The following is a 16,546-nucleotide window of genomic DNA, read 5'->3' on the forward strand; positions in this document are numbered from 1 at the left end:
GATGGTTGTTTCCGCCATTGACTTCCATGAATGGACAGGAGTTGTAAATATGTGGTCACCATGTACAAAGTGTTAGCGGGATACTTTTGTTGTAAATAGTAGGGTGGGGATTATGTTGTTTTGATTATGGCTGATCTTTGATGTACTTCTTTTGCTAACTAATGGGAAGTAGTGTTTTTTTTGGAAAAAAAAAGAGCATTTGCAACATCCTCTTATTCATATAACATTGCTTGACCTTTTACAACCAACCCCCATGTGTATATCACTCAAGGATATATTGTTATTAATAGTTCTAAGATTCTTTTCCATGTTTCCATCACAAAATCACAACTCCACAATCAATGCTTAGCATGCTCCACTAGATACATACAAAAGGAACACATGTTACCTGTATTCACCCCTTTTTCTCCACCCATTAATTGGTATAGCTCTATGAATGAACAACAATCTAAAATAGACAATTTTCCTAATCATTTTTATGCCCCGCAACTATTTGGAAATTGTTTAAGTAGTTGTGGAAAAAGTCCATTTCGTCTCTGAAAACCATTTGCATCCATCTCCTTCCATGACCTAGCACATAATAGTTTCTTACCAATCTTCGCGCAATACTGAAAAAAAAGACACCTTTTTATTTTATTTTTGTGTGTGATTATAAATAGAGTCATAGCTGACTAGTCATGACAAAATGATGTTATCAATATTGCATCTATAGTTAGTAACCCCTTGGGGTAGTCGTACTAATAGTGTGTTGAGTGATAAATGCTTGCAAATATCCTAATAGTTTGGGTGGTCGATAACCACCGTTAACGACGTACATCACCAAAACCCAACATAGACAACACTACCATCGAGTGACTTGAAGTTCCTCTATAGGCATCTGCCTACACTATGAAAATTGAGGAAATTGTGACTAAAACAAGATATTACATGCTAAACTAGCATGTGCTTCTCTATTAATCAAATTATGACTCCCTTATATATTCATTATGCTACCTTGTTAAATTCGTAAATTCAAATATATATAAATGTGTTGTAGACCGAAGCTTGGGCCTTGCAAAAATATAGTTCTTGGCATATGTCTCAAACTATGAATTTCATGTGGCATCTACAATAGAAAATCTTTCAAGGACAATGAGCAACACCATTGTCCTCATCGAGATAAACTTGTTTCTTCTTTGTTATTTCTACGTGTGAACAGACTTGCTCTTTTCTTCACTTTGGCTTCTTTTCTTCTTGCTGCATTCCTATTAAAGGGTGGACAATTTGAAGTAAATTGTTACATCGCCTGGTTTAAATTGTTCCCTCATGTCATGTGAGACAATGCTTCACAAAACGAGCATTTTAGGGATGAGTTCACTTGGGTGAGCAATTTGTTAACATAATGGAAAAATTTTGAACTGAATTATTGTTAACATGATAGCAAATTGTTAACATGGTGGGTCTCATATGGGCCTTGAAAGGTCATGGTTTATCATGGAGAAGTAAAGGCATATTGCTAGAGCTTGCCAATCTAGTTCAAAAATTTGTCACCATGTCAACAAGCTAAATTCTAAAATGTAAGGAGGTTAGCTTGTTAACATGATGGCAGATCTTCTCACAACATTCCAATGAATATCTGTACTCTATTCCATGTTCAACCGTTGTCGTGAAGATTCCAGGTCATAGGGGGAAAAGTCGCCAAATGCGTGGGAACGGGGGTGTGCACAAGTGCACCCCCTTTTTGTACTAATTTATGTAAATACTAGGTGTTGGTAGGTTTTGTGGATTACTAGGAAGTTAGGCATTAATAGAGGATTTAATATCGCCATAGGTGGGGGAGAACAAAGGGGAGATAGCGAGAGCACATCAAGAAGAGAATCTAGGAGGGGATATTGAGAGGTCATTAAACCTGATGTAACGGCTGCTCCTTGTGCTATAAAAGGGGCGGCCTCAGACTGTTTGAAGGATCGATGTTTTGAGGAGCAGAAGACGTTGCCGAACAGGAAGAAGTAGCTCGCTCTCTCATTCTCTTCCAAACCTCTACGACCAAACCTTGGAAGGAACCCTCAGCTCGCGTCAGACGCTCGCGTGCTCCCGACCAAAGGTCCCCTTTTTCGTGTGTTTGCTCTAGAGCTCAAAGCTCTGTTCCCGGCTCTGACCAATTGTATTCCCCGCACTTCACGGTGTCGTGAAGAAAACCGTCCACGAGCGGAATCCGTGCACCGGAGCGTAGAAGCCGACTCTTCATGCACGTGCGCCTTAAGTTGTACATAGGAGATCCTAGGTAGATTCGGTAGGTAGGGAGTAAAGGGGAAACGGCTCCTTCCTTGCCTATAAAAGGAGGGAGACGAGGAGGGTAGAGGGATCGCGGAGAGTCGAGGACGAAGTGCTGTCGGTTTGCGTGCGAAGGCTTCTCTCTCTCTCTCTCTCTCTCTCTCTCTCTCTCTCTCTCTGGTTTGCAAACGCCATAGCTTCCTGTTGTGCAGGTTTCGGGAGGCTCGCGCTGCTCTGAGGAATGCCCGAGTGCTTCCGGCAGCACCTCCAACCTACTCCTTCCTCTTTGTGCGTTTACGAGCAGGTATCAGCATCTGTTCGCCGGCCTGTTCGGTTGTAACCGACGTCGTGCTTTGTTGTCTTCGTGTTCTTGTTGTTTGTCTTTGTCAATACATACATACATTCGTGTCTTTCTGTGTCGTTGTCCCACTTGCGTCTTTGCGTCGAAGGGCCGTGTCCCTGTGGATCTACGCTCGCACGCAGAGGGATCCTTCCCCTCCTCTCTTGCTCTTTGGTACAGGACCCCCGAGGTTCCACCTCATTCCACGCATCCGCGAGGAATACCTCGACATCTTGGTGAACCCGACGTGAAGGAGGCGGCAGAAGAGCAGAAGATGAAAGGGTCGAATCTTGCAGAGGCCATGGCTTCGGCCGTGGATCGGATACTGAGCGCACGCGAGGGCTCCGGCGCCCTCGACAGAGCCATTGAGGCGGTCATCGGTACGATCGGCCGGTTCAGCGGAAAGGATGCCACGAAGTATTTGGCGTCCTACTGGGCAGAAATGCTGATGCGGGACATTTCAGAAGAGAGGCGTCTTCCCGGGTTTCCTCGAGTGGCGATGCTGAGCATCCATGCGGAGGTGCTCGAGGTGCGGGCGGAGAGCCGTACCTGGGAGGAGTTCGAAGGCCGACTCCTAGAAAAATACGGGTTGGACGACGCGCTCCGGCTTTCGAAAAGGGACTTCATGGAATGGGTGGAGTTCCCCGGCAAAGGAAGAAACACGACGGCACTCCTCCGGGAGTTAGAATAACGCTTTGCGCGCCTTTCGGCGCTTGACCGAACCGTTCTGGATACGAGCCGGGTCCTACTGTTCGTCAAGTCAGTGGACGAGCGGGACCGGGACCAAGTCGGCTCCTTGCTGGAAACCGAGGACGGGCTGACAACCGACTGGGCTGCGGTTAAGAGAGTTTGTGGCCGTTTTGATAAACGGCGAGAATGGGCTGACAACGGCGCGGCCGGTGCGGGCTCTGTCACAGCAAGGAGGCTTGAACCGGCACCGCAAGTGCGAAGGGAAGAGACCCGGGAATGGCTCGAAACCGGTCCGGCTTCGACCGGCATGGTCAATGGCTCGTCCGGAGGAGTAGCGCTGGAGGAGTTGACGCGGGCGATAAAGGATCTCCAGATCGCCCAAACTCGAAGGGAAGGTGGCGAACCGGCTCGTGACCGACGGCCGGCAGTAGGGAACAGGTGCATGTGGTGCGACGAGGTCGGCCACATCCGGAAGGACTGCGGCGATTTCGCAGAAGCGTTGAGGAACCGGGTGGTGTACCTGTGGGAAGGCCGGGTGCACGCCGGCGACACCAGGAGGGCCCTAAACCGAAACGACGGACGAGGAGGTATGAAGAGACTGATGGAAGAGGCAGCGGCCCGACACGTGGAGGCCATCCACTACTCGGCGTCGGCCGGCATTCGGGTCGGGGGCAGCGAGGCCCGAAAGGAGGGCAAAGACGGATTCTGGTCGACAATGCTGGAAGCTCTTGCCAGCGCACGGTTGAAGAAGGATGAAACGGACCGCGCTGAGAGACGGGTCCGGGAAATAACTGGGTGGAGCGATCCGGTCGAGGAGAAGACGGGCTTCGTAGAAGCCACCTGCTAGAACTACGAGGCTCTGGTAGAAGACAAACGAGTGGGGAAAGCCGGAGCGGTCGGGCCTTCGCAACGGTACGAGACCCGATTCGGGCAACGACGGAACGATGCCGGCAGGCCCAGCTCGCAAGATAACCCTAGGAAGGGCGGATACCGACTGGGGACGGAAATAGAAAGGACTACGGACCTACGGAAGGTTCTAGAGGAACGGATCCTCGACAGCAAGGTGGAGTTGTCATTGCGGGAGGTGCTAGGGATCGCCAAGAAGGAGTTCCACGACTCCATTGTAGACTTGGTGAAACGGAAGAGGCTGTCGGCGGAGACGGATCCGGAAAGACCGGTAGAGGTGTGGACGACGCACATCGACGACTCGGCGCTGGCAGATGAGTGGGCGGAGAGCCACTATTCGAGGCCACACTGGGCCCGAGCGACCACGGAGACCCCGGTAAAGATAGGAGATGTTCGGGAACCGGTGGTGGCATTGGTGGACCACGGTTCGGAAATAAACCTAATGTCCATGGACTTCTATAAGAAGGGGAAGTGGCCGATCAACACCAAGCACGGGTGGACGCACGCCACCGAGGAACTGCATGGGGCCTGCCCGAACGTGTGAGTCAAGATCGGCGACGTCGAGATTGACCAGCACTTCTTCGCACCCGGTCATATTAGGTGAACCATACATCACGGCGGCGCAAATGGAGACCAAGGTGCTAGACAACGGTTCGGCCTACGCAAGGGTCAAAAGCCAGGACGGGCGCCATTCGGTCCAATTTCTGACCGTTAGACCGAACCACGAGCGGAACCGCGAATCCCTCGGTGGCGAGAACCGGGAGGATTTTTAGAGAGGGCTGCCAAGGCGTGGGGCCGAGACAGTCCGGACACTCGGGAAAGACCCCACAGCTGTACGATAGAACCGAAACCGAAGAAACCTTGTACGATAGGTAGAAAATTCTGCTTCTCCGGCAACGGAGGGTGCATGATAGTCGGCATCGTTGGGCGAGAAAAGACAAGGGCGGAAGTGCAACTTCGAGCGTGCGGAGTTCTCGGCCCGGACGAGGAAATCAGCGGAGCCGTGGAGGCGGTCTCCTTCGACGACACCTTGGGGATGCTGGGGAAGGTTGCCGGAGAAGACCTTAACGAAGACCGGACGATACCGGTATGTTCCGAAGAGATGTACGAAGTCATCGCGAACTTCAGTCGGGGGCTCGGGTCGAATCGGACGGCCCGAGTTAGCACAAAGTACAAGGCTGTGGACCGGAAGGTAAGGCCAGTCGCGGCACCCTTACCGGAGGGCAGCGAGTCCCGGATCAGAGGGGTTACGTCGGACCCCAGTTTACGAGATCCGGCCTGCATAGGACACACCTTCACCGACGGGACGCTCCGGGAGCTCAAAATCGGTGGGGGCGGGTTCCTACTGCCGGCGGAGGAAGACCGGTTTCGGAGGATGCTCGGAAGGCACGGAAAAGCCTTCGCATTCTCACCGGAAGAGATCGGGTGCGTAGACCCGACGATCGTGGAGCCGATGGTGATATTCACGGTACCGCATGTGCCGTGGAATCTCAAGCCGATCCCGGTACCGAGAGCTCACATCCCGAAGTTGATGGAGCTATTGAGGCAGAAAGTAGATATGGGCATTCTCGAACCGTTGAGTGCCCCATACTCGAACCGATGGTTTACCGTACCAAAGAAAAACGGAACGATGCGCTTCATTCAAGACCTGCAGCCGGTCAACAGAGTGACCATTCGGAACGCAGGAATAGGACCGACCATAGACGAGTTCGCGGAGGCCTTCGCCGGAAGGTCGATTTACTCGGTCGGTGATCTGTACTCGGGGTACGACCAGTTCCAGCTAGCCGTGGAGAGCAGAGATATTACGACGATGCGAACTCCCCTCGGCCTAGTGCGAATGTGTACCCTGCCACAAGGAGGGACCAACTCGGTGGCCCACATGGTGAATGCAATGAACAAGGTACTGAGGGACTGCATCCCGGACATCACCATGCCATTTCTAGATGACATCCCGATAAAAGGGTGCCCGGTGGAGGAGAAGGACGAGACAGTCGGGCCGGACGGATGCCGGCGATTTGTGGCGACACACATCGACGACTGCGAGAAGGTGCTACAGAGGCTAGAGGATGCGAGGCTCACCTTCTCCGGGGAGAAATCGGCCTTCGGGCAATCGGAAATCTTGGTGGTCGGACACCTATGTGGACCATATGGCCGGAAGCCGTCTCCGGCAAAGGTAGAAGCCATCTCCGTGATGAAGACCGACTGTAGCTTGGTTACGGAAGTTCGGAGGTTCCTGGGGGCATGCGCATTCTACCACATATGGATCCCGCATTACGCCCACGTTGCGGAGCCGCTATACGGGTTGCTGAAGAAAGGGCGAAAATTCGAGTGGCGAGACGAGCACACGGAGTCGGTCCGGAAGCTGAAGGAAGCTCTTGCGGCAGCACCGGCGCTCCAGAAGGCTGTCTACGGGAAGGGTACCCCGGTATACATAACAGTGGATACGAGTCCGACCGGGATCGGATGGGTCGTCAACCAAGAGGACAAGAACGGCATTCGGTTCCCGATCCGATTCGGCGCGAAGGTCCTCAGCGAACGACAGCGAGGGTACGCCTAGGTTAAACGTGAACTCTGGGGTATCGTTTCGGCAGTAAAGGCCGACAAAGATTACCTGATCGGGACGGAAGTGGTTATCGAGACGGATTGCCTACCGATTCTCGGCATGGTTTCCGGATGCGCGACCCCGGACCTGGCGATGCTCAGGTGGATAGCGTACATCAAGCCCCTGGACCCGGAAATACGACACATTTCCGGAAAAGACAACGCCATGGCCGACATGCTTTCGAGGGTGAGGTTTGATGACGAGGGCGGCATGGTTTCGGAGGACGAAGAAGTCGGCGTGGACTTCTTCGAGGCGGCGTACGTGACGACCGACGGGGCGAGCACTCCGGCACTTAACGGCTTCGACGAGAGCAAGTACGACGGCGAGTGGCTATAGATCGGTGGATTTTTGAGGACAATGACGCCGAATGCGTCATGGACGAAGGACGAGGCCAACCGGATCCGGAAGAAAGCATATCGATTCTTTCTCCAGGACGGATACTTATGGAAGCACCCGAAGAAGAGGAACGGCGTCCCGCTCCGGGTGGTGGCGATGAAGGAAGAACAGGAAGAGCTGCTGACGGCCTACCACGACAGCCCTTGGGTTGGACACCGTGGAACGTGGGCCACGTTCGAGAAGATAAAGTGGAAGTACTGGTGGCTGGGACTGTACCGGGACGTGCATCGGTTCGTGACCACTTGCGAGAGCTGTCAGATGCACTCCATAGTCCGACATCGGGACGAGCTTCACCCTACGTACCCTCCGACCATCCACTTCAAATGGATGGTAGATCTGGTGACGATGCCGATGGGAGTCGGACAGATGCGGTATCTGGTCCTGGCTCGGGAAGATCTGACGAACCAAGTGGAAGGCCGAGCCCTTCAGAACAAAACGACCGCGGCTGTATGTCGGTTCCTGATCGAGGACGTGATATGCCGGTACGGGTGCGTCGGGAAGATCGTGGCCGATCGCGGGGAGCTGGACGCCGAAGAGGCCGAGGAACTGTTCGACCGGCTAGGAGTCAAGCTCTCGCTTACCACTGCGTACAATCCGGAGGCGAATGGAAAGGTGGAGCGCGGACACGGACCAATCGTCAAGGCGTTAGTTCGGGCATGCGGAGGTCAAGTCGGGAACTGGCCGCGACTGTTGCCTTACGCGTTGTGGGCGGACCAAACTACGCACAGTTCGGTAACCGGATTCATGCCGGCAGAGCTGATGTTTGGGCAGAAGCCGATCATGTCGATGGAACACACGATCTCCTCTTGGGCAACCGTGGACTGGAGAGACGAGATGAGCCGGGAGGAACTGTTGACGGCGCGCATACGACAGCTCGAGCGAAGACCGGAGGACGTGGAGCGGGCCGCGGGAAAGCTTCGAGTTGCAAGGACGAGGAACAAAGCCCGGTTCGACCGAACGCACCGGCTCCGACCGAAGCGGATCGAGGAAGGCGATTGGGTGCTAGTCTACGACAGCAGCCTCGACAACCAGCACCGAGCGACACGGAAGTTCGCAAGAAGGTGGTTCGGGCCTTACGTGGTACAAAGCGCCAATGACAACGGGACGTACCATCTGGCGGAACTCGACGGCACAAGAATAGCGATACCGGTAGCTGGGAAGCGGATCAAAGCGTTCAAGAAGCGTCACGACAACGAGCCGGATCCGGTTAACCTGGATCGGGACGACGAACGATCCGGAACCGAGGAAGAACCGACAGGCAGGGAATGGAGGTTGGACCGGTTTTCTCCGTCCCAACACAATTTGGCGCATGCCGGTGGATGCGCGGTTAGGTGGGGGCGGATGTCGTGAAGAAAACCGTCCACGAGCGAAATCCGTGCACCGGAGCGTAGAAGCCGACTCTTCATGCACGTGCGCCTTAAGTTGTACATAGGAGATCCTAGGTAGATTCGGTAGGTAGGGAGTAAAGGGGAAACGGCTCCTTCCTTGCCTATAAAAGGAGGGAGACGAGGAGGGTAGAGGGATCGCGGAGAGTCGAGGACGAAGTGCTGTCGGTTTGCGTGCGAAGGCTTCTCTCTCTCTCTCTCTCTCTGGTTTGCAAACGCCATAGCTTCCTGCTGTGCAGGTTTCGGGAGGCTCGCGCTGCTCTGAGGAATGCCCGAGTGCTTCCGGCAGCACCTCCAACCTACTCCTTCCTCTTTGTGCGTTTACGAGCAGGTATCGGCATCTGTTTGCCGGCCTGTTCGGTTGTAACCGACGTCGTGCTTTGTTGTCTTCGTGTTCTTGTTGTTTGTCTTTGTCAATACATACATACATTCGTGTCTTTCTATGTCGTTGTCCCACTTGCGTCTTTGCGTCGAAGGGTCGTGTCCCTATGGATCTACGCTCGCACGCAGAGGGATCCTTCCCCTCCTCTCTTGCTCTTTGGTACAGGACCCCCGAGGTTCCACCTCATTCCACGCATCCGCGAGGAATACCTCGACAACGGGCGCGTCCTAACTACTATTGATAATCTATTCCGTTGCTTTACGTTGTTTTTCTATTGTGTCGTTCTCGTGTTGCTATTCTCTCGTACTGCATTGAGTCTGAAACCTACGACCATATCCTTCCTACTCCTCTTTGTTTGTTCACGGTGTTTGTGTGTATGCGACGCGCGGGTCTCTTCCTCCTTTCTCGATTCCTTGGTTCAAGACCCCCATGGTCCTGCCCCGTTTCTACGCATCCGCGTGGAATATTGTGACGCCATGTCATTTGAATCATAGCTATAAGTGTGGCATTTTGACAACTAATGAAGGGAAGTGTTTCGAAAAATGGGTTGCACAATTTCATAAATACAGTAGCCACGAGTGACCATTTGAAAAACTAAATGAAAAGAAATATAACCTTGGATTGTGTAATCATGTTGAGCACTTCTTTTTTAGTTGTGATAAAGTAAAACAATTCTATTTCAAAATAGGTTTTTTATTTCTAAAAACACCCTTGGATAACCATCTCTCAAGTTATCCCTTTGTAACTTGTTCTCACTTATATAGTTTGCATTAACCAAACGCAAATTTCTCCTAATAGAAAATGGAATAGATATAACGGAAATTTAATGGCATTGGGGTTCTAACTTCTATTCAAATTCCCAAGTATCACATGTACCCGAAGTACATTTTAATATTATCAAGGATGGCTCAATACAAAATTAATCAATCATTGACATCAATGTAGTTACGGAATGTGTCCATCCATAATAATTACGGAGCTCTAACATTCCACTTTTTTAAAGTTACTACGAGAAATAGAAAACATGTCTCCTTGGTTTCAAACATTCTAAACACAAAGAAAATCTAATAAACAAAAAACTCCAGCCAAACTTAGGCTTTTTACAAAAAATAAAAAGGAAACTTTAAGAGTCGAGATGGACTTACAAAAATTAAAATACTGCCAACTTTCCTTGGCTTATCCGATCAATTCATCCATTTTATGCATGTCACTTACTTCACTTTGTTGTGTGTTTTCTACAACCCATGCTTTTATCGACACTATTTGTTGTAGATGCTTGACTCTATGTAGCTTTCAATCACATCCAAATAGGTTATTGGTTTCTTCCTTGAATCTAGACAACTTATCAAAGTAATGATGTACAAAGACTATTGATGGTTCGTCCGAACTCATGGATTTGTTAATCCTTTCTTATTCATGACTCCACTTGCCTCCTCTCGTGTCTTGTGTCATATATCCTCCTCTTGTTTCTCAATAATATATTTGTCTGGGCTATGATACATAAACTTGCACATTATAACCCAACATACATAATTGTCTATGGGGAAACAATTCAAGAGTATATGCACACCATTGTCGGTTAGTTGCATCCACATAGCATAACAATTAAAACAATATAGTTAATACATAATTATAGGGTGTGAAATGTAACGAACAACACCAAAACTAAAAAATAAACATAAATTGATTCAACATTGATTTACACCCTAAATTAATATGTAGCGAAATTGGAAGTAAAAACTTCTTAGAAGTTATGAATAACTTGGCAAATCAGTTAAGGGTGACAATTTGTCAAAGGTTAAGCTCAGCGATGTAATGTATCCCTATCTCAAACAACAACAAAAAAACTAGGTCATGTCTAATGTATGGAGGATGTTACAATAGCTCAATATGAATGGAGTAGGCAACGAAACAAGTTTATGCTTGCAAGTGAAAAGTTTGTGGTCAAATGTGTAAGGAAATAATATTTCAAGAAGCAAATCCATACCATTCTCTAGAAAATTTAAACACAATAATAATGAGCTGATTACATTCTTTTGAAACTTGAAACAAGCAAGTAAAATGTTAGATACAATGTGCTCACAATGGTCAGATGTTAAAGATAGGACATTTTTAGGTGTCATCCATATAAGTTTATAGGTGCAAGTGACTAATTTCCTCTACTAACATTCAAAACCTAACACCAAATTTTGTCCCAAGTCGAGAGGAGTTCTTTTTTACCAATGCACCTAATAACTAGTTTTTTCCATTACATTGTGGGAACTCTGCATTGCCCCTTACTACATAGCTCTCAACACACAGTGGTTACCACCAATAACCAACCCATTGATACCTATGCCCCACCTCAATGTGAATCCTCCAATTTAGTTTGAGGCCAATATGAACAATGAAGCTTAAGCCTCCTTACATTAGGTCTATACACTTTCAAATGAACCGATTGTGCACAAGACATTTCAAGACATGTTTGTATCACTCATATATCAAATCCATAGTGTTGCGACTTGGATTTTGTTACAATAGAGAATTACATAAGCAGGGAATTATAATTACATCCTTCAAAGAAGATATATTTACTGCCAATTTAACAGAACCACAGTATCTTGATGTTAATTCCTTCTTGCCTCCACATACACATATAATATCATATCTGTACCCAATTTAGACTTCAATACGTCCAGATTTCTCTTACCTCCAGATAAATACACATTTTTCTACATTCAATACGATATGTATGCCCTAAACTCTAACCAATTGAATTTTGACATTCATATTTGATAAATTTACTAAATTGATTTAACTTTTATTAAATTACCATATAAGAATAAAGAGTATCGCGTCTCTCATTAAAATCAAAGAGGAAATTCTAGGATGTAGAAATTTCTCATTTGAAGGATTGGTAGGTTTGTTTACAGTAAAGTAACAGAAGTAAATAGTAAATGGCAGCAGTTTTGTACTGTGACATAGAAAAACTCTTCTCTCTTCATTGGTAAGCCAAGGATATGGTGTTTTCTACATGAATCCACCATATTGTTGCTGATTAGGAAAGCTTCCTGCACCCATACCCATTGTTGAGTTCATACCCATGCCAACAGGTCTCATGCCCATTCCCATCTGCTGCATTGAGGGTTGTTGCATACCTATACCCATCTGATTCACACCCATGCCCATGCCCATGCCCATGCCCATACCCATACCCATACCCATGCCCATCTGATTCATGTTGATATTGGGATTCATTCCCATATTATTCATCATCATCGGACTTGGAGGACGAACTATCGCACTTGCTCCTGCCACTCCAAGTCCTGATCCTGATCCCATAGCTTTCCCCATGTTTGTTGATGAAGTTTTTGGGGCTGATGATCGCTCTTCCTTCTTCCTCTCGGTTCGCAGAAGATCAAAATCTATTCCAATATCATTTAAAGGATTGCTTTTCGCTGCACAAGCCCGTATAGAGTTAATCCCATTCTCAAATATGAAATTGCAAAAGGAGAGCATTCTCAAATGTGAAAACATGAAAAAGGAAATTAAGAAAGCACTTACGCCCCGAAATGTTCAAGTCAATCAAACCCTTGCTAATGCTGTCTGACCAAACAGCAGATTTTGTCTCAAATTTTGTTTCCTGTTGTGACCTCGCACCCACATGTATACCCGTGTTCTGTGAAAAGAGAGGTTGTGATGATATTTGTGCAGGAGGGCCAAAACTCGACTCAAAAATGCTTGAAAATTTATCTTGTTGAGGTGCTAGCATATTTACTGATGAAGCTGCCGACAGTGCAACACTTGGAGCAGCACCATTAGCATTGAAGGGAATACCAAAAATATCTTCTCCCACAGATGGTATAGCTCTAGATTGACTTGATGTGACAGGTGGTGGAACTGAAAATAGATCAAAATTATTACCACCCTGAGGACCACTGCCATTGATAGAGGGAAGGACTGTAAATTGTGATGTATTTGATGCCTGGATTGGTGGCGGAGGAGGTGGAATAATGGATGGAACTGTGTCAAAATTAGTTTTGGACCCTGAAAAAGATGAATTGCTTGAAGAAAGAGATCCAAAACTAGGCGGTAGATCAACACTAGCACTGTTGATATTTGCTGCTGCTGGAGTTTGCACTTTGAATGGCGAATTTCCAAAAATATCACTATCCAATGGCTGATGAAAAGAACAACTTGTCAGAGGAAAATTCATGAAATGGCTGCGGTACAAATAGCTGTTTCAAGAAGAAGAATACATATATTAACAAGAAGATTCATTAGGATCTAAATTCACCTGGAAACTCGTTTGATTTGCTGTTGCAGAAGCCGATTGAAAATTAGATTCTTCAAAAAAATTACTCATGGAATTGCCCGGTGTGTTTGAAGATGCAGGTGGAGGCGCTAATGTTCTCACAGCACCACCACTGAACTCTTGTTGGTTGGATTTATTATCAATTTGTGAAACTGGAGCTGCTTCATGAAACACATCATCAAAACCCTTCATGCCTCTATATTATTGAGAACTGTTAACACTATTTCTGTCACTTTGTAACAAAATTTAGATTTCTAGGAATTTAGTTATACACTATATTAATAAATATTATGGTCGAGTCTGTAATGTGGTAAAAGATTTAGCATAAATCAAACATCCAACTCTGCATAGTGTCTATTGACGTCTAGTGAAAGAATTGACCATTGCCAGAACCTCTGATGCATTGATACATCCACCCAGACAGGAGCCTTCACAATGAAATTAATCAATTCAGATGACAGATTAGAGCAAACACATTCCAGTCACCACTAAGCCATACCTATACGAAAATTAATCTACAGCATAAAAACTATGAAGTGAATGACATCAGTAAGTGTTTCAAAAATCAGGGCCACTCAATATGATTTCTATGACACAGAAAAGGGTTCACAAAGAAAATTGTATACATCAACAGATTGGCACCCACATGGTAGGTAATATACATTCTCAAATTGCACCACATAGTAAGAAATATACATCCTCACATTGCATGCAAATGACAAGTCAATCACGAACCTCGTGTACTAGTAGGGGCACGGGGATTAAATTCGTCGTCATCGTCGAAGAATGATTTTGTTGTAGAAACCGGATCCTCTAACTGGGATACAGTTGAATTTGACACCTGTCCAGCCAATGCGCCCTTGTTTCTGCCAAACAGGCAAAAAAAGAGTGTTGAGCAAAAGTAATTGCACACTCAGTAAGTGTGGAAAAACTTTCACACACCTCTCATCCTCAGTAACTTGGTATTCAGGACTCCTTTGTGCCTCTTCGTAGCTTGGCGGCGACTGCTTGTGATCAGCCCTCCTGCCATATAGAACAAGAGCTTCAATTTTTTTATGCAGTAAGCCCATGCAAAAATAGGAATGTATCTCCTCTTTTTACAAGGCCGAGCACTTACCAGTCATCTCGTCGATATTCATCATCCCTACCTCCACCACCCCTACAGCCACAATCCAAGAAATTCTTGTGAGTATTGAATCTATCAGATGCCAAGAATCAATTATTAATAGACAGCAGAAGAGAACCTTGACGAATGTCGGTCATCATCATCATATGGTCTGTCAAGATCTTTCTCATAACCCCTGTACTTCTCACTTTGTCGATCATCTCCTCTCCTTGTATTGTATCGATCATCCTCATTATTATAATCCCTGTAACGATCTCCTTCCCTTCCATACCGATCATTGTCCGATTCTCTTCCACGATCTTCGTCTCTGTACCGATCATTGTCCCTATATTTGTTATCATCACGTCCTCCATATCTAGAGCCCCCTCCATACCCATCATCTTCATAACGATCACCATATGTACTGGTCTTAGAGAATCCACCAGTGGAAGAAAGGCCACGATACCTGGACTTCCCACATTTCATAAATAACCTGTTAGCAGTCCAATTTCCTTGTACATGCATTGATGATCACTGAGAATCAAGTCACTTACTTATCCCGATTTTCAACAGCCTTCTGCCTGGCTTCCCTTATTTTCTCTTTATCATTCACAAGTGCCATAAGTGTTTGTGATTTCTTTCGGACATTAATACCTTGGTCTCTACCAGTGGAATCTAGGTATTGGAAGTCCATAAGTGCCTGAAAAAGAAGAAGTCTCAAAGGAAAATTATTCATGAGCCATAAATCTGCAGTAATCCGAAGCAAGATGACATACTGAAATTTGATAGCTGTGCTCTTTGATATCATCTACCACTCTTTCTGATCCATGAGCCACGAGATATTCCAAAAGAGTCAGAGCCTTAAAAAGAAAATAATACAAAAGAACCGTTATTAAAAATTATGGTCGTAACAGACAGCCAGCGATATTTGGCATATCAAAAACGAACCTTATATACATGCCGCCAATTACGACCAGTATCACTTAATCGTTTCCATATAATTGTCACAATCATCTGATGTTCATAACTGCAAGAAAATTTATGTGGGGTCCTTATGGTATGCTTTACAGTAGCTTACAGAATCCCCTCTAGATAATAGCTAAAACTCAGAAATTATGCATGTTTTCTTATGTCATGCTTGAAAACCAGAGAAGCAACTTACTAATTTCGAGTTGCTTGTGCAATCTCTGCCATAGCTGTTCCATGTGGTCCCCATGGCTCATTGCTCGTAGCATCCAGAACCTGCATTAACAAACTCGACAAAAATCAAATTATACTCTTCTCGATGGTCTTATATTAAGTTATAACTCAGAAGTCTACACTTCAATGCACTATTACCTTCTGCTCAATCTCAGGGACCTTCAAGACCTTCTTGTTGACCTCCCTTTTGCTGAAGCAAAGGAAGAAAACAGACATGATACGTAAAGGACGTATCCATGATGATTCATAAGAAACGTCGGAAACAGGGAAAAAAGCAAACTTACAGGTCCCGAACAGTCTGATCCAAGACCTTCTTGAAATCCATAAATAATTGATCCAAAATTGTTTCGCAGAACAAACAGATGTAAAACAAACGAAGCTAACCTGTTCCAAAGAAAAAAGACAAAGACGCGGGCATTGTTGAAGGTAGAACATAACATGAAGCATTGTTTGTAAAGAGCGGAACAGATCTAAAGAGATCTGGAATAAACAAGGGAGTGGTAGAAACGGAACAAATACCTGTGTAAGAGGGCTAGTGGAGTTCCTGACACACTGTCTACAGGATATATGCAGAGAACGAGGGAAAGATGCTCCAAGCACTCTCCACAGAAATGCTCAGTGAAATCTGTTCCAAAGAACAGGAGAGCAATACAGGGATTAGAGATGATAGATGCATCTTCAAATGCAGAATATGAGGCACATGCTAGTGACGAATAGCAAAGACACCGTAGAAGAGGAAACTTGGAAGTAAGGTAGGAAGAATAAGGTCAAAATATCTGCGTTGCAGAAATGTTAGTTGAAGGTCCTGTAGCATAGAAAGAAGAGATATACATTGAAAGGCAGAAGAATGAACATTGATTACGAAACGAAACGTTTGAGAGGAAATGGTACAATGTAACAGTTCTGAGAAGAATCAAAAGAACTGCGAGCAAATTACATGCACTGCGAGGGGAAGAGGAAAACGTTCCACGAAAACAGAGAAAAAGCAAAAGC

The 16,546-nt window shown here is 46.5% G+C and overlaps 1 protein-coding gene across 1 annotated transcript; it reads right to left on the reverse strand.

The window, feature by feature from the left end:
* Nucleotides 1-11,797: 11,797 nt before the first annotated feature.
* LOC147856784 (clathrin interactor EPSIN 2-like) lies at nt 11,798-16,178 on the reverse strand. The gene is made up of 14 exons (XM_087328263.1): nt 16,073-16,178; nt 15,838-15,937; nt 15,692-15,743; nt 15,516-15,595; nt 15,302-15,380; nt 15,130-15,213; nt 14,908-15,053; nt 14,493-14,819; nt 14,366-14,407; nt 14,191-14,271; nt 13,984-14,114; nt 13,231-13,409; nt 12,498-13,113; nt 11,798-12,391 (listed from the first exon to the last, which is right to left on the reverse strand). Exons 2-14 carry the CDS (start codon nt 15,876-15,878, stop codon nt 11,964-11,966), a joined length of 2,286 nt encoding a protein of 761 aa, XP_087184389.1. The 5' UTR covers nt 15,879-15,937; nt 16,073-16,178; the 3' UTR covers nt 11,798-11,963.
* Between the last annotated feature and the right edge of the window lie 368 nt (nt 16,179-16,546).

The sequence above is a fragment of the Azolla caroliniana genome, unplaced genomic scaffold, assembly GCF_043228905.1.
Source record: "Azolla caroliniana isolate FFs.n. ecotype wild unplaced genomic scaffold, voAzoCaro1.0.p SCAF_12, whole genome shotgun sequence".
Classification (NCBI taxonomy): domain Eukaryota; kingdom Viridiplantae; phylum Streptophyta; class Polypodiopsida; order Salviniales; family Salviniaceae; genus Azolla; species Azolla caroliniana.